This window comes from Perca fluviatilis, chromosome 20 (assembly GCF_010015445.1).
Source record: "Perca fluviatilis chromosome 20, GENO_Pfluv_1.0, whole genome shotgun sequence".
NCBI classification, from domain to species: Eukaryota; Metazoa; Chordata; class Actinopteri; order Perciformes; family Percidae; genus Perca; species Perca fluviatilis.
In genome coordinates this window covers 31073873-31092510 of record NC_053131.1, presented here as the reverse complement: position 1 = coordinate 31092510, position 18638 = coordinate 31073873, and the positions used below count along the sequence as shown (strand labels likewise).

Here is an 18638-nt window from a genome sequence, read left to right as displayed (position 1 = left end):
GTGGCTCAATATGAGGCTTCTGTTGACTTCTGTTTCCTTTTAGTAATTGTTAAGGTTTTAATTATATTTGTAATTAAGGAAATGTAAATGACAAGTAATCCTTGAGCTCCACTTACCTCTACATTAACCAGCAGTTATGTGATAAATTTAGTGACAGGCTAATGACAGTTAAAGTGAAACCATTTATATTTATCTGCTAGATATTTGGATAAATCTCATTTCTTTTCACTTACGTGCCATGCTTTTGGGTCTCTACGGTGCCGGTCCATCTCCGCACGCGGTGGCCGTGCTTACGGCATTCCCCGCTAACAACCAGACATAGGAGTAAAATCAGAGGTTTGGTCAAATAAGGCATCTTGACGGCGCAAATCCACAGGTGAGTCCTTTGAAAGCCCCTCTCAGTCGGTTCATTCCAGCAGGGCTCAGCCGGCAGCGCATAGTTCTCAGCAGAGGATGGATGTGTCCTCGGTCATGGCATCAGGCGCTCTGCCGCGCGACAGCTGCAGGAGAGGAATGTGTTTGTGTGTGCGATGCTGTACACTGTCCGCACTTATACTTACGAGAGAGACACAGAGAGAGAGGGAGAGAGAGAGAGAGAGAGAGAGAGAGAGAGAGAGAGAGAGAGAGAGAGAGAGAGAGAGAGAGAGAGAAGGCTGAACATCTGTAGCCTACATGCTTCAGGGAGAACCCCCCCCCCACACACACACACACACACACACACACACACACACACACACACACACACAGATTATTTGCAGCCTGGCATGACACAATAAGTGAGGCAGATTATTCCTCCCTTTTGTAAATAAAAACCTCATCATAGGAATCACGTTTCACTCCACTCAGGGACATGGAGCGGTTTAAAGCCAACCCCCCTATTTTCACTTAGTGCAAGGCAGCAGTAAGCGTTTCTGGGGCCGTGAGCAGAATCATCACCACGTCATATTTTAGGATGTGCTGCTGTTGGTTTTGATTCCCAGCTCCTTCATTTCATTTTTAATTCAATTCAATTCAATTCAATTTTCAATTCAATTTTATTTATAGTATCAAATCATAACAAAAGTTATCTCGAGACACTTTACAGATAGAGTAGGTCTAGACCACACTCTGTAATTTCCAAAACCCCAACAATTACAGTAATTCCATCAAGAGCAAGCATTAGCAGTGGCTATCGCGACAGTGGCGAGGAAAAACTCCCTTTTAGGAAGAAACCTCGGCAGACCCAGACTCTTGGTAGGCGGTGTCTGACGGGCCGGTTGGGGGTGTGATCATTTCAATAATTTAAGCGTTGGTTCTAGACATTCTTGAACCATGACCTCCAGTATTATTAAGAACTTGATCAGGGCATATAGTAGCAAGGAGCAGGACGGTGTCATGTGTGTGAGCCAAAATAAACTACAGTGCGTGTTCATGATTTAGGTACATGTCACCCAGTGCAACTGTGTGGCTTATTGATGTGTTTTTAATGAAGGTCAATCCGAAAGACTGTCGAGTCTCCATCCATCGTCATCAGATTATCCAGGTCGGGTCACGGGGGCAGCAGTTCCAGCAGGGGACTCCAAACTTCCCTTTCCCGAGCCACACAAGACTGTCATGTCTGTTCTATTTATTTATTTATTTTCTCAATGAAATTCAATTCAAAAAGGGGCTTCACTGGCATGAAAGTTCCAATAACAATGTTGCCAAAGCATCAATTTGTTCAAATATTCGGACAGAACACAATAAACAGTACTTACTCTTACGCCATTTCTCCACCGGGCACATCTGCGCTGTGTTCTCTCGCCAGCAATCAAGGCAGTTCAAGTCAATGCTTGATATTCCACCAGCCGCGTCACGTCGTGTCCCTGAAGCGTGCGTGAAGCACCAGGTCTACTTTCACGCAGGGCGTTCCGACAGACCGGCAGGAAGTGGAACAGCGAGAGTATCCAGTCAAAAAAAAAAAACAAAAAAAAATTAAAAAAAAAAAAAAACAAAAAAAAAAAAAAAAAAAAAAAAAAAAAAAAAGTTAAGGGGTTGGATTAAATATAAATTAATACTCGGTGGCCCTAAGCTAGACAGGTTGCTTAATACTGTATCTGAAGTCTCTTTATATAGACCTTAGTGGTCCCCTAATACTGTATCTGAAGTCTCTTTTTTATATAGACCTTAGTGGTCCCCTAATACTGTATCTGAAGTCTCTTTTATATAGGCCTTAGTGGTCCCCTAATACTGTATCTGAAGTCTCTTTCATATAGACCTTAGTGGTCCCCTAATACTGTATCTGAAGTCTCTTTTATATAGACCTTAGTGGTCCCCTAATACTGTATCTGAAGTCTCTTTCATATAGACCTTAGTGGTCCCCTAATACTGTATCTGAAGTCTCTTTCATATAGACCTTAGTGGTCCCCTAATACTGTATCTGAAGTCTCTTTTCTATAGACCTTAGTGGTCCCCTAATACTGTATCTGAAGTCTCTTTTCTATAGACCTTAGTGGTCCCCTAATACTGTATCTGAAGTCTCTTTTATATAGGCCTTAGTGGTCCCCTAATACTGTATCTGAAGTCTCTTTCCCGAAATTCAGCCTTGGTGCAGAATTACAGCCACTAGAGCCAGTCCCACAATGAGTTTTCCTTAGGATGTTACATTTCTGTGTCTGTAGCTATTGAGGAGAGAAGGGGGGGCAAAGTGGAGGGTGGGGGTGTGGCCTTGACAAACTGCCACTTTTCTCGTTTGAAAGCCATGATGTCTCGCTCTCTCGGGTGGGCAAAGCAGAGAAAGGGGAGGGAACCTTGTTCCTTATGACCTCATAAGGAGAAGATTCCAGATCGGCCCATCTGAACTTTCATTTTCTCAAAGGCAGAGCAGGATACCCAGGGCTCATTTTACACCTATCGCCATTTCTAGCCACTGGGGGACCATAGGCAGGCTGGGGGAACTCATATTAATGTTAAAAAACCTCATAAAGTGACATTTTCATGCCATGGGACCTTTAAGGTTAGGATAGACGATTGGTCAGGGGATAGGACCTGAACAAATCAGGTTCTGTTACCTCGCGAGCCTGGCCAATGATAGCAAGGGCGGGTCTTGCCTAGAACTGCGGTGGGTTCCATAATAACGCGTCTCCTCTACAACACCATGGACGACAAGAGATTCATCTTGGATTTGGAAAAACAATACGCCATCACAGAGGACAACGCCAGAAGAGAGAAGGCATGGAGTTTAAAGCCAGGAGTGCTTGGAGTGGAAGGTAGATGCTAGCTTAATAAACATGTGACTGTTCTTTCAAGTACTTGTACAGAAGATACAAAATCTGTGAGTCGGGCAGGCAAGATGATCCGCTTCTGAGAGCTTCACGCTTTCACGCGAGACTCGCGTGATCTCGCGTTATCATGAAAACACCATTTCGTCAGGCTCCAACCTAATGCGTTTGTGTCTGAACTACCAGCTTACTGAACTAATCATTGGCCCAATCCCAAAGTGAGCCCTGCATGTTAATGTAGGCCCAGGTTCATTTTATACAATTATGTAGTAGGGGGTTCCCATCTGGTGAGGAGCTTTTGGCAGCTACGGCCGTGGTTTAGGGGTGTGTGTGTGTGTGTGTGTGTGTGTGTGTGTGTGTGTGTGTGTGTGTGTGTGTGTGTTGTGTGTGTGTGTGTGTGTGTGTGTGTGTGTGTGTCGAACACGACTGTTCGTTCAAAACAACAATAGCGGATGTGATAGATGGATGGTTCATCCAATCACCTGCCAGGTATTTTTTTTTTTTAAGTACCTGCCTTTTCCCAAACAGTTTCCAATGACAGCTTCTCAGATTGTTCAGTGTTAACAAACCATCCGTCACCTCTACTTGGCCGCCACCTTGCCTGCCTGTGCCCCAGGCTGATAGGGACTCTTTTCTACTTCCCCGGTATTAAAGATTAAGCGGTCTAGTAAGTTTTTCAACAAGTTCGACCTGCTGACGGACTACTGGCATGTCACGTTGTCTAAAAGAGCATGATAGACCGGTTCAATCAGAACGCTCACTGGGTTATATTCATATAGAGTGATGCCATTTGGTTTGTGGAACGCACCGTCAACCTTTCAACACCTAATGGACATTGTTGTTGGCAATCTGGAAATTTGTTCTGGTCTGAATAATGCAGTCTTCCACTCGGCTGATTGGAACGTCCAACAACCGTGTTGAAGAGTTGTTTGACCGCTTGGCTCAGACACATTTAACTGTTAGCCACTGTTACTTATTTGGGTTGTGTGGTAGAAAAGGCAGAGTGTGTCCGGATTAGGCCTTGTCTGCAACAAAAAAATGCATTTTTGTAGGAATGTTTCTACCATTGTTGAGCTCCTCAGAAACTTGTTAAAGGCTAAAGGCCAAATATCATTGGTCCTCAGAGTTACAAAAAGCTTTTGAGAGTGTAACCCTTATTTGTAATGCTCCTGCTCTTACCGCAATGACACCTCGGCTCCACCCAGCTGAGGACCTGCAACACATACACACTACAAGGAACCAAGGAAAAATTCTCCCATCCCCCCAAATCAATTTTTTGTATCTTTGTGATGGAAATTAATGGAATATTTTGAACCAACTGTAGTATTAAAGCTTTATGCTTATATATTTTACCTCCAATCATATGATTAAATAGTAAAACTTTTTTTTAACTTCCACATTAAATAGCACACATTCAGTCACTTCCCTACTTCCCATATTGCCAACACAACACAAACTTATACCACGCAGATGGCAGCAAAGCAAATGTTCCACCTGCAGAGCTGGATGCAGATGTTTCCCCAACGTTAATGACTCACCCAACAATCACTGACTCAACATCTGATTCCCTTCATCGCCCACTCAACCAGCACCCACTGTACAGCCTCCCAGAAATGCAGCTAATCCTGGATTTCCCTGCCAATCGCCCCCTCAAATCAGCCACTGCATGATCTGGCTTGTCGCCAACGCTGCCATGGGATGGGATGAATTATGTAAAAACGTTGGCCTGGCATCACCATATTAAAATGGGATTTACCCTTCTGGTTAATTTAGCTGCAAAGCTCCCAGTGCCTTCTGCAGCCATTCTCATGCTGTTGATAGGTTGTGGTCATGGGTTACTCTGGAGATGAACAAAAACTCTGTACAGGGAGAACCACACGTTACTCTCCGCTGTAACATTCCTATCTTAGTTTTAGTTTAGTTTTTATTCTGCAGAATTTCACCAAAACAAACCTAACATAATGTACAGGAGGTTTATTTGAAGTAGGGCTGGGCAATAGATCGATATAAGCTCGCTATATCGATCTTATATCGATATACGATCAATATCGTTACATTAAAATAGAGATTGTCTGAGATTTTGAGTATCGTTATATCGGAATATGGCATAAGTTTAGTCTTTTAGGGTGCATTACAGTTAAGTGATGTTAATATTTGCATGCGTCATTATATTGACATTATTGGTGTGTTGTGTAAATATTTTGTGAAAGCACTAGTAGTCCACCCTTCAGTATCATTGCAATATTGATATTGAGATATTTGGTAAAAAATATCGGGATTTTTGAGTTCCACCTATATCGCCCAGCCCTAATTTGAAACCTCCAACTAAATAATGTTAAAACTTTACAAGATTAAAGAAAACAAAACTAACATACAGAAAATAATATGACTACATAATAGTGATGAAAAGGTACTAATAACAAAATATGAAATAAGAACAATGATCACAAAATTCATTTCTATCTAGGGCCTATCTAAGACAACTTATCACTTTTTTTACTTCAAGGCAACATGGGAAATTTAATGTCAATGTCAATTTTATTTATACAGCACTTTTCATAACATGTAAACCCAAAGTGCTTCATGTAAAACAAAATACTGCATATATATTAAAACAAAGCATCAATGGAAATAATAATAATACACAACAAGATAATCAATACAAGACAGACAGACAGAGGTAGGTGAGACAACAGCACGATTGAGAGAAGCAGGGGAAATGCCAGTCAAATCAAATCAAAAAGAACTCAAAGCTCAGATTTACAAACCAGGGGCCTGTTTCACAAAACCAAGATAAGGGATTAAGCCGGGATTTCCCAGTTATCCTGGATGAATTAAGCCTTGATTCGGTTTCACGAAAGCGGAGGCATATAAATCACCATGGAGATTTATTCTGTACAGCTAGCCTGCTCCTGACCAGGCTAACAGCCAGGATTTATTTAATCCTGGAGCCTTTTCTGTTCACCCAGCACTGGTTTTACCCTATTGTTATTATCAGCCTGGATTAAAATACAACAGGTGCATATTGCTGTTTATTTAAGTACTGTTATTATTTAAAGTTGTGACCATTATTTTTTTATTTATAATTATTCATGTGACAGTCATTGTTACTGTTATATTGCTGTATGAAGACTGCTGTTCATATTGTTGTTAGAAGTTTGATGAATATATCATGGCAGTTGTTGAGATGATTAGAAAAGGCTGATAACATTTCAAATGTGTTTTAAATGAAGTCTGTTACTAAGGGCAATACATACAATGCTGTACATTTCTATAGTTGACCAATGCACCTTGAATCATTTTAGTTGATTAATTTTTTTTAATTCTTTAACAATAAGGATCATGTTTGTTCCACTTCCATGTGCATTGTATTTGGCATTCTTAGCACACAATTTATGTTGTCCAGTAAACTGGGAATATAATTTGGGAGGATTGTACAATTTAAGAACATATCCTAATTGTACAATCCTCCTAAATTATAGTCTTAGTTCACTGGACCAGTACCTATCTAGTGATGTAGATATGTACATTCATATACTAACAGGGAGAGGACACCTCAATGGTTTTTAACCTTATATTTTGGGGGAAATAACTGATGAATATCACTCTGTTCCATTCATGTTTACAGTGTGCATGGAATTTATCACTTAATTATCTTCATAGCTTCTAGATTTTAGAGTCCAATTTCTTCAGTGTCTTTATTTTCTATGTCCATATATACAGGGAGCAAGGCATATAATATGTAGAGAAGGAAACTCGGCCTTTATAAAAAATAAAAAAATGAAACGCGAGAAAAAGCGTGGCAGATAATAGCGGACCGACTGAATGATAGTCTAAAAATATACATTTATGAAATACTGCTCTTAACTGAAACCATTCAATGAGTCACTGTCATTTGCAAAAACGAACAGTTGTACACTTTGCATTAAAAGCGAGCAGTGGAAGTTAATGACTTAGGAAACTTATATTTTAGCCCATGAGAGAGAGAGGGAGGAACAGAGTGAAAGAGATATTTACGCATCACATTCTAGCGTTGTAGAAAATTGATCTTCATTGTAAATTTCCTGAGTAACATTATCTTCTGCTTACTTTTAAGACAAAGACTACAACTGTTAATTTGTGAAAATGATTAGTAGCCTAATCCTTGAATGGAATGATTATGACGGTATCTGAATTACTTCAGCCTGGCTCAACCTAGTCGCTCCTCCTCGGCCTGGCTTGGCCTTCGTGAAACGCACCAAGCCAGGATGCACAGATTAGACTAGGTCAAGCCTCGCTTTATCAGTTATCCTGGATTTATATATTCTGCTTTTGTGAAACAGGCCCCCGGCATCTAATTTAGTCTCACATTCTCACACACACACACACACACACACACACACACACACACACACACACACACACACGTTAGACAACAGCCTGATTGAGAGAAGCAGGGATTCCCGGGAAGGGACGACAAGTTTAATGAGCCTTCCTCCGCTAAGGTCCTCAGTCTTCTTCAAGGATACTACACAACGGACCCAAATCTCACGGTAAGGCAGTCTGTCCTGCTCAACTAACGTTGACTACAACATTGACTAACGGTGTCTCATTTGTGGTTTAGTCCTCCTGTCTGTACAGTCTGTAACAGTCTGTAAAACAGGTATACTTAAAGATGCAGTAGGTAAGTCTTATAAAACTAACTTTCTGTCACATTTGCTGAAACTGACCCTATGTTCCAGTAGAACTACATGAATTATGTAAAATAAAAATAAAAAACACCTCCTCTGGCACCTCCTACAGCCTGTAGTGCCATTAGCAAAATTCCACCAGTCCCGGTTGATTTTCTCCAATCAGGGCCACGGGGGGGGGGTCTATCTGCCTGTCAATCACTGCTCAGGCAGTACACGCATATATAGCGTTCTCCCCTCCCCCCTCCCCGTGCACGAGCTGCAGAAAGGTTTCCCAAAACTCCGGTGAATATTGGAGAGGCTTTTCAGAGGTGGCGTGAGCTGCAGGATTTTAAAGATCTGAAGAACGATGCAGACGTAGTCACATTTCCTCTCGACAGGTAACATAATTACCATGAATGATTTATCTTTCACTTGGTTACTAGTAGTCAAAAGTCCACAAAGCTACGTTGGTGAGGATGATAGTTTTGCACAGTGGTCGGTCTGATATGATGCTGAAATGGCTAACGCTAGCCTGCTAGTTAGCATCGTTTTACTGTTGGTGAGTAAAGTTAACGTTGTGTTGGTGTTTAGTTATTGAACATGTTGTCTGACATGCCTAGGCAGTTCTGTCAAACTCTGTTGTGTGGGAGGGGCTTAGGAGACGGTTTGGGCTGCAGCAGAAAGGGGGGAGGGACTGAGATGTTGTCGAAGTTCAAATTTGTTGGCAAAGTCCTGGATCTTCACAATCTTACCTACTGCAGCTTTAAGGTGTAGACACATTTAGCTGACGGCCGAACGTTGACAGAAAACCCCGTCGATATGATCAGTCGCGTCCCCGAGGTCCAAAAAACTGCCACAGAACAGACCAAAAAGACCAGAGGAGACGAGACGTAATACATCTCTATAACAGCAGGCGGCGCTAATCTGTAATGTTGCCCAAGAAATGAAAACCGGCAGCTGATTGGACGAACCCGTCACATGGGTTTGTTTTCTCCGGAAATTCAAAGCCAGACTGTCATGGCGGCCGTTCAGAATACGATCTCATATTGTACTAAAATAGTTCACTGAAACATGTTTCTGAAAACATTTTAAGCGAGAAATAGGCCGTGTGGTTGCTGAATCTGTCTTCATTTCAGCTCAACAAAGGTCAGTTTAAAAGATTTTCGTCAGATTTTGAGAGACTCCAGTCACCTCATCCCGCTCGTCATTTCCGGGTGAGTCCCGACTGCCCTGCCGCCGACCGAACATGTCAGGTCGGCCAAAATGAACGCCGACAGCCCCCCAGACTGACGACGGCACGGGACACACTGAACAGATTTGAGTCACTGACCTCGCCAGACTGTCCCACGGCCGATAATCGGCCTGGTGTGTCAGCGCCCAACAGCACAAGACAACAGGCATGGATACTGGTTTCACAATTTTTCACATTTTGTTTTTCACATTTAAAAAAAAAAAAGTTTTCTTCCTTTTCCACCTTAATATACAGTATTCGTCGAGAAAACCTGAATGCAATTCCAGTATTAATAATATTACCAACATCTAGTCTAGCAGAATCTATCATAAAAAGTATCAAATAATAAACAGAGTAATTTCCCAATTTGGGATTAATAATCTATCTATCTATCCATCCATCCATCCATCCATCCATCCATAATAATATAGATGTATCTCACAAACCACAAAAAGATGCAAAGCGATCACAAAAAGCAAAAAAATAAAGACACAGCAAATGACTAAAAAAACCAAAAAAACACATTACAATTACATTGATTGAAATAGTTTTTGCCATGTAGTGGAGTTGTGGAAATAGCTTATAGGCTTAGCCTTAAATAACCCTACGGCTGTTGCTGTTAGAACATCTGATGTGGTGTAGTTGCATGTAATGCGGCTACGGTTCAGTGAGTAGACCACTGCAGCCTTAGCAACTCAAGGTTTGACATTACTTTAAGGCACAGTTGTGTAGAATGTTTTTGGGGAAATCATTGCAGCATTCAATAAAGAAATAATGTTGCAGCTCTTCTCCGCCACTTTATTTCTTGAAACAAAACCAGCACCCTGCTACAGATACAATGTATAGTAGGCAAATACTCTGAATAATGTGAGATCTTAAAATAAGAGTTTATGCTAGAAAGGGCCCTGATGTAAAAGCCCCCCCCCTCACCCTTCTACATGGGAGCAACACATGGAAAGTAGTACTGTAGACGTAGTTGGTTTAAACCAATGGGAGAAAGAATGAGATTTATCACTTCTGGATTAGTATGGATCAACTTAAGTAGATTTCCAGGATAACTGCCTTGCCGGATGTCCCTCACCTTCCGCTCTCTTTGTGTTGCTGTCCTCAAACTCCCTTCGCTTTGGGAAACAATATATCTCGAGCTATCAAGCCACACGCTGAAAATGACAAGTTTTGAAGAAAATTTGGATCGTGAAACAAGGCAGGCCTGCATGGTTCTTTCGGGGAATAATTGTAAAGATTTACAAAGAATATATTTACGCCATTGACTCTCTAACTGGGACGTTTTGGGACAGATTGGTGGGATTGTTATGAACAAAGTACACAGGGCGATACACTGTATGTACACAGTGTTTTTTTCTTCTATCCCAGAATGTATCTGTGGTGTAGCCAGAACTTGCGAGCATACTTCTGGATGTACCTCAATTCTGGGTGCATCAAATCCCCCAAAACTTGGTAAATATGGATTTGTGGGTTGGGCATGAAATAAATAAATACAATGCTAACTTGGGTGGCGATAGATAAGGTGCCTGTTAGCCTGTTGGACAAGCTCACATTAATCCTAGTCTGGGACAATAAAACCATATAAAACAGATTCTAATATTGTACTGAAAACATAAACCTTTCATGTGGTGCTATGCTCATATTTTCAAAACTAAACTATAAAATACAGAAACTCACAATCACAAAAATGTTAGTTTTCCATCAGCAACTTCACAATTTATTAATGTGTATGATTTCATACAATCCCTTTACATCTGTAATTTTTTAAATTACAGATTACATTTTTTTATAATGTTTACTCTATGATACATTACCAAGCAAATCATATTCATTAACGGTGAACATTTGAAATAAATTGAGTCTCCCGCTCCAGGTTTACATCTATTGGAGTTGTTTTGATGCAGAACAATCTGTCCATTCATCAGAATGAAAGAGATTAGTGTGTGTACACCTTGTGCTGACGATACATGATTTAGGGCTTGGCTGTTGAAGCGGCGAGATTGGATGAGGTAATGAGTACGTTGAGCCTTTTCAAGTTGCCCACCGTCAAAGTGCAATTGGAGCGGAGGGAGCCTTTTTGCTTATACCAGCAGTGTTGTGTTCCCTCGCGGAGAATGCTGCCAGCTCACTCATTTCCCTTTTCAAGTACATTCAATACTTTCCACAGCAGTCTGCACTCGTCCATTCCTGGAAGTTTACATGTTGACAAACTGAACTTGTAATTATCTGTGTGGCAGACATCAATATGTGCTGCTACGTGACTCCATTCAGAAAGATGAGTCTGTAACAATGGTGTTAATAAACTGAATCACCAATGAGAGTAGGTTATGTTTGAACAACAGCCACTAATCATATCAGCCTTGGATTGAAGTTAGGCTCACTTTTGATACAAGCTCATGAATTACCTCAGCATGTGAACATCATTTATTATTATGTGTGTGGAATGATGAATCACGTAAAGATAATCCAAAAAAAAAAAAAAAAACTTTATTGATTCCCAGTGGGGAATTTCGGTTGATGCAGCAGCATAAAGACAGCAATTGTACAGATAAATAGAGAAAGTAAACAAATAAATAAGTGGTATATAAAAGTAATACCCAATCTATGGTTCTGAGATGATATTACTCCATAGGTACTTATCCTATGCCGTAGGCTACAGTGCACCTCTCCAGAAATGTAACTACATGTCGCAGCAGCGCAGACCGCAATGGGGTGTGGAAAGGGGACCCCAGGGCCCTCATGTGAGGAGGGCCCAGAAGATGCTAGAATGAATAGCTTTTGATGTAGGAAGGGGGCCAATAGAGAATGCCTTTCTACAGGGCCCAGAATTTTGTGCTGACACTTGTCGCTGCACGATGGGCGTGACAAGCCTTCTGCACCCCCTTTGGCCGGTTTGAGTTTCAAAGGATGCCGTGTGGTTTATGCAATGCTCCCAGTACATTACAGCGACCAGGGGCGGAGTGGGACCAAAAAAATCCCCCACGACCTGCACCTCGTTAGTGCTTTCTGATTAGCCTGGGTTTGTATTGAAATAAGAGTCTGCTGCGGCCCGCCGTACGGGTTGAGCAGAGGCTGCACAGTTTGACCCGTGGGCAGCAGCCGCACACCAGGCCGCCAGATGGTGTTGCTAAGAACTTGCAATTTATAACTAATGTAGCTCAGCGCAAATTCTTTCAGGAAGACCTAACAAATAAACAGTCTCTCCTAGAGCGAATCAGCGCTGGAGGCGTTCACCTTCTGATAAACCAATCAGGAACGGCCAAGGATTCCATAGGCCAATCACAGCGTCACATCACTGTTTTAAAAAGCTGCTTCTCTCCCTGTGCTATCAGCTGTCATTTCAGGAAGGCGTCGTCCCTCCTCCTCCCCTTCCACCTCCCGTCCTAGTCATTCTCCGGCTGTCGCTCCAGTGCCTCCTAGGTCTGGTCTTCCGGCCCTTCTCCGCCGCCAGCGGTGTCTGGATTCCATCGGGGGGGTTACATCATGGTTCCCTACCCCTAGATTAAATGTATTAATATATTAAATGTATTAATATAACGATGGAGTTCAATCTCCAATACACTGTAGAGTACATGCTCTTGTACATTAAACATTTTGCATATCTGCAAACAAGTCTCTCCTGATTGAATTATCAGACCGGCCCTCACGGCCTCGAAACACTACCGGCCCACCGGGAACAGTCCCGACTCTCCAAATTGCCACTCCGCTACTGACAGCAACTGATGGCGCAGATGTTTGGTAACCAACACTGCCATTCCCTGTTGCCCTATCATAAAGATGTGTGTGAAAAAGGTAAGCTTTTTATCCTTACCTAGTCTGGCAACTAGCGCTACTTTCTGTAATTTTCAAATGTACAACTAGGGCCAAACCCTGTTAAAGCTCCTAGACATAACAATAGTAGTAAGTTTCCCCAGAGTTGTGGTTATGCCATCTGGCTTGCCCCAGGAGTCCTGTGCCAGCCGGGAGCTGTTGCAAGTGCTGGGTCAGCTGCCCAACATACTATCTCTGCTGTTCAAGAGCGATCCACTGATGACCTGCAGCACTGCAAGGAGTTTTAAACCCCAAATAATTAGAGCAGTGATAATGCAATCTACTAAATTTGTATGGTGGTGGTAATTCCAACCCTACGTCTACTTTTAATTTGACTTGCTGTAATAACGTAATGTTGTAATAAACTACAAGTTAACTACAAAGTTAGCATTGACCTCACCTTATCAGATAATAGGATGGACAATGTTGTGTTTGATTACCTTTACAGAGTTGGGAAAGAAAGATCTGTATTCACGGACAGTACATTCTTTCACAACACAAAATCTCCATCTGGGGTTGTGCACAGCCAACAGAAGTACTGTAAATAGGTGTAACAAACAGCATTAGAATTATATAACATAATGGCACAGACAGGCTACACGAACATCTGCTACGTACGCTTACATTTTGCCTCAATGTAACACTTACATAAATTGAATTGCTGCAGTACAGGTCTTACAGTACACATTAAGTGTGATCAAGCCAGAATGATCTGCCTTGCCTTTAGTGCCTTCAATGCAAACAGCTTATATGTTCCATTTAGCTACATAACGTAACACATCAGTCAAGCTGACTATGTATATATTGCACATAAAGAACTTAAAGCCAACGTGTTCCAAAGTGTTTCACATTATAGAGTATGAAAAAAAAGGGGGACAGATTTAAGCACTTTAAATGTTAAAAGCTACATAAGACAAAGGACATTTCAGGCACGAGTTAGAGCTATTAAGTGCCTTTTTTGGATCTATGTGAGAGCACTATGTGCAAACTGCAGAAATACAATAGATGCCTGACAAATGCCAGAATACGATTGTGTGATGATTTTATCCGAATCCTCTTGGGAATAGCCTTTGAAGAAGAAGAAGAATTCCTAAGTGTTCTCTTTTATCACCTGTCAGGCCACTGTGATGCACAACACAACACTTTTGCAATGAGAAAAACAGTTTGGTGACTTGATCACGGATAAAAGGAAGTACATTTCCAGGATAATTGCCTGACATCCCGCGCGTGGCTCTATCGTGTGTTGTCCCTCGCCTTCATCTCTGTGTGTTGCTGTTCTCAAACTCTGTTCGCTCTGGGAAACAATAAACTTCAAGCTAGCAAGCTACACGCTGAAAATGTCACATTTTTAAGAAAATTTGGATTGTGCAATAAAGCAGGTCTGCTTGGTTCTTTCAGGGAAGGATTGTAAAGATTTATAAAGAATATGTTTACGGCAATATGGGACGTTTTGGGACTGATTGGTGGGATTGCTGTGGACGAAATACACACGGCAATACACTGGTAAGAGCAAATGGCATTTAACCATGTTTCCAGCTAATTTAAATAGCGCACGTTACTGAATTGTGTCAACAGTTTACTTCATTTAATATTGTATGTGGTGTTTTCTTTTGCAGGTTGCAGATGTTCCACCAAAACAAGTTCCTTCCTTAAACCATTTGGTAGAGCCACCATCGCTGTGTTGATAGCTTAGCGACGGTATAGCTTAGACGATTGTGATTGGTTTAAAAAAAATAAATGCCAACAATCCAGAGTGTTTTTTCTCCTATCCCATAATGTATCTATGGTGTAGCCAGACCTATCTCTGGGTCTGGCAGTGGGAGACTATATGTGCCCTTTAATAATTATTTTATTATCATCGTCTGTTACTACAAGCTGTCGGGATCTAGGGCCGTCCTGAATACTAGTTTTGGGGCTTCGAAGCTTTGGTGAGAAATATTTGAATATATCCGAATCGGTGGTTGAGTGAGGAGCTAAGGGCGCTGGTGTCACGAAAGGGCATGCTCATCTGCATGTACTGCCTGTGCTGCACTGAAACATAGCCGGAGGTTGAAAAGTTTTCCTTTAATCAGAATTTAACGACCTGAGACGTAGCCTATGATTCATATGCATTCCATCAGGCCTCATGTTTACTGATTATTCGCTACAAACTGATTTGTAATAAAAAGAAAGGGGAGCTGTAGCACACAGTATATGCACCTTCATTGATTTGTTTTTTGAAAGAACAGTAATGCAGGTGATTTGTTCTGTAGAGAATACAGAGAGCAAGAAAAAAAGACCTATTGGATAATTTAAATAAGAAATCATAATCATCATCTATGGATAAGACAAAATGTAGTTGCCAGAGTGATTCACCGTGCAGTAGGCTACAATCCACTAGGAGTAAGAAATTACTATCCCGAGGCTGTCTCCGCTGAGAGTCAAATTCATTTTATTATGCTCCATTTCAGTAAAAGTCACTTGTTGTAGCTGAAAAACAAAGCTGATTCAGTATGCAAATTATCTGCCACTTTTTTCTGAAACTACAGTCGACTGCTACTTCACTTAGAGTTTCTAAGAGAGTTAATCGGTTTAATATTATTTTTGCAGTAACAGAACTACGTATGTCCTGCTGTGTGAAACAGAAAACAAAACCCCTAAAGCCTTAGAGACTGATACATTTTTTAAGCTAATATGTTCCTTTTGAATTTCTTGGTAAATTAAGGAACTACAACCAAAAAATATAGCCGCAAGCAACAGTGAGCGGGTTTCGGGCTTCACAAAGCTTCGCAAAGTCACTATAGCTGCTTTAATTGTGGAGATAAATGGGTGAGACCAAGCACACCTGTTTCATGACTATATTGCCAAGATCTTTAACAGGGGGTCTGGGGCCCCTGGGGTGGGGGTCCTCAGAGGTACTGCAGGGGGGCCACTAAAATTGGCCTAACATAAATCCAACATATTATTAGCAAATGTAAATCTGCCGATTTGTGATTTTTTTTAAATTGATAATATCACTGGCCATCCACAAGTAATCCAAAGGATTTGTGTATGTTTAACATCAAAACATGATTTATGAAATCATGCCAATATTTATTATTTTAATAGTTTAGTGCTGAATTAAAAAAAAAAAAGTATATATATATATATATATATATATATATATATGCATGCATGCTTGAGGCTGCCCTACATGTTAATGTAGGCCCAGGTTAATTTTATACAATTATGTAGTAGGAGGTTCCCTACTCCATCTCTCTTTCAGTTAAGGGGTTGTTGGCTTAAAAATGAAAATTGGTACGTACGTCCATGTCGTCGTGCCAGATGTCTCCATCGAGTTTAAGCAGGAATGCTTCAGAACAACTTGAGTTATGGCCAATTCCCTGCTAAGCCTGCTATTATTGGTGTCTCATTTAGTTAAATATTCTCCTTCTCCTACTTAAAGCTAAGCTTAAGGTAGCCGTTTTCTTCCACTGTCGTTCCCAGCGCAAAGGCTCCGCAAGCTGTTGCGGCGCGTGGTCGTGCTTGGCTGGGAACAGCAGGTTCATCTGTACAAACATCTGTGTTATTCTTGATGTACCGACCACAGGGAGTAAAACAGCCTTAAATATGTGGTCAGAGAGAGACACCACACTGGGAAAGGAAGAAAGATTTGGCTGGAGAGTGTGGAGATAGTTTTGTCAAAGCTATAAAAACGGCTTCATGGAAAGAGTGTTCTTAACAGTGTTACAGGCAGACAGTCATTTGATTTGTAGATAACCAACAGTCACGTTAATGATTAAAGTGGTTAATTTTAATGTTTCGCAGTATGTCTGTTTTAACATTGATGTGTTTACTATTGTTGCCAGGCAACCTGCTTTCCTTTACTTCAGGTCTCTTTGTCTTCTCTACTACTTCTTGCTTATTCACAGATTAGTTTGTTTGTACGCCCCCTGGTGTCTCGGAGAATACTGCAACGAACAATGCGTTGAGCATTAATGTCTCTGTGCATGCTCGTAGCATGCGCGCCATGTACGGCGGTCGGCACTTAGCGCTCTGTTGGGGTTTTTGCTTGTGGAATTAAGCATATGTCATTATCTTGCACATTATTTACACATTTCTTTCAGATTGCTGTTATAATGAGTAGGGAAATCATGCCGGGGTGTTTAATACATCAGTGCAACAACTGTCTTGGTGTCTCAGGTGCCACAGGTTTCCCCACCACGATTTCCTATCCCAAAGTTAAATGTGTTTTCTTTCAGCACCTCCTCCCTGCAGCTTGACAGAACTCCCCCAGGCATTTTAGCTGGAATGAGGTTTCTCCGTTGCAGTTAATCAGGGCTCAGTTTGGACTCAGAGCAAATTGCTTAAGGGTACCATCACACTTTGATATACTGTGCAGGATGGTGTTACTTCAGGACGGCAATTGGCAGGAAATCCTGCTTTAACCTGTGGAAGAGTTTGTCAACTTTGGTGACATCTTGTGCAGATGGCTTCAAGGGTGATTTCCATTGACATATATAAAATGGACCAACAGATCCCGTTGCTCTGGACGGAGACCAGTGAAGGATATTAGAAGAACTTTTCCAGTGAGCGCTGAGCGTTACTACGCAGCCTCCAACTGAGAGAGACAACGTAAATGTGACGTGAGCAACGTGTCTGAAAGTTTGAAGTCTTCTGGTAGCTGTGCCAAGAGAAATCTCAATCATTCCCAATCTTGCAGAGACGGAGAGTGTAGGTATATGTAAAGATAGGCACAGGCTAATTATTGCTAACTAACATGCTAGTTAACATGAGTAATTAAACCTAAACAGCTAACGTAAGTCGAAACTGCCTGCGAGCTTCTCCTGTACTATACGGTAATTCTTCTACTATGTGACAGTAAGTCTCGTGGTTATGACACAATTGTTAGCCTATTTTTATAAAACCGTCTGCTACAAAGCCATAACGTGAGGTACAAGGTAATGGAGCCTTTTATACATTGTCGTGTTTCTTTAGAAATAAACAACGGACAAATAGAGTCTTTAAACGCTTCAGATGTAAAGTTATTCGCTGTCAAAGTGACATCAAAATGAATGGCAGTCAATGGAATGCTAACGGGAGGTGATCACTTTGTAGCATCAAAATGGCACCATAGGAGGTTTGAGTTCTGAAGCAAAGCTTACCCCCTTGGTGATTTCCAAAGCTCTGTGTGTTGCTATGGTTACTGTACACAAACCAACCAGCCAACAGTTTGCAGGGCTGAGGTAGAGATGCATGCCCAACACACAAACACACCTACTTTGAAACATTATGAAAAACTTGGATAGCAACGTCGACCTTTTCAAGAAGGTGGTTGAAGGGATGAAAGAGGGATGCTGTGTTCGCACGGTCGAACAATTTCGCAACTGGTGGAAAACTTTGAAAAAGTGCTATTTTGCACGTCTGCATGTAAACAGTAATATTAATGGAGTATTCATTAATTAGCTGTAAACAGCTTAGTCGGAATATTGTCTTTTTCGGGAATAAGGGGCAAAAAACAGAATATTATGTGCATGTAAAACAGTCAATGTTTATACCGAATAAGATGTGTAGTTCACTGGCTGAGATTGGCTTCACCTGCTGAAGACGTGGCCCATCTTCAATACTCCTGCCTGCTTGACGAGTCAGGGGATTCTCTCCACCCAGAAGTCCCCATCCTTCACTTATATCATGTGTCGTCTGCAATTAACTCTCCTCTCTTTGCACATGTCGTCTCTTCTC

The 18638-nt window shown here is 41.4% G+C and overlaps 1 protein-coding gene across 3 annotated transcripts in view; it reads right to left on the bottom strand.

Annotated features, from left to right (window-relative positions):
- Positions 1 to 18638, bottom strand: part of gabrr2a (gamma-aminobutyric acid type A receptor subunit rho2a) — a 79812-nt gene that overhangs the window by 46806 nt on the left and 14368 nt on the right. Inside the window, exon 2 of one of the 3 annotated variants that reach the window (XM_039786523.1) lies at positions 234 to 500. In XM_039786523.1, the coding sequence (XP_039642457.1) occupies positions 234 to 355 (122 nt within the window). In that variant the 5' untranslated portion in view covers positions 356 to 500. Of the gene's footprint in view, positions 1 to 233; positions 560 to 18638 lie in introns of those variants that run through there. The other 2 variants (XM_039786524.1, XM_039786522.1) reach the window with 2 other exon arrangements.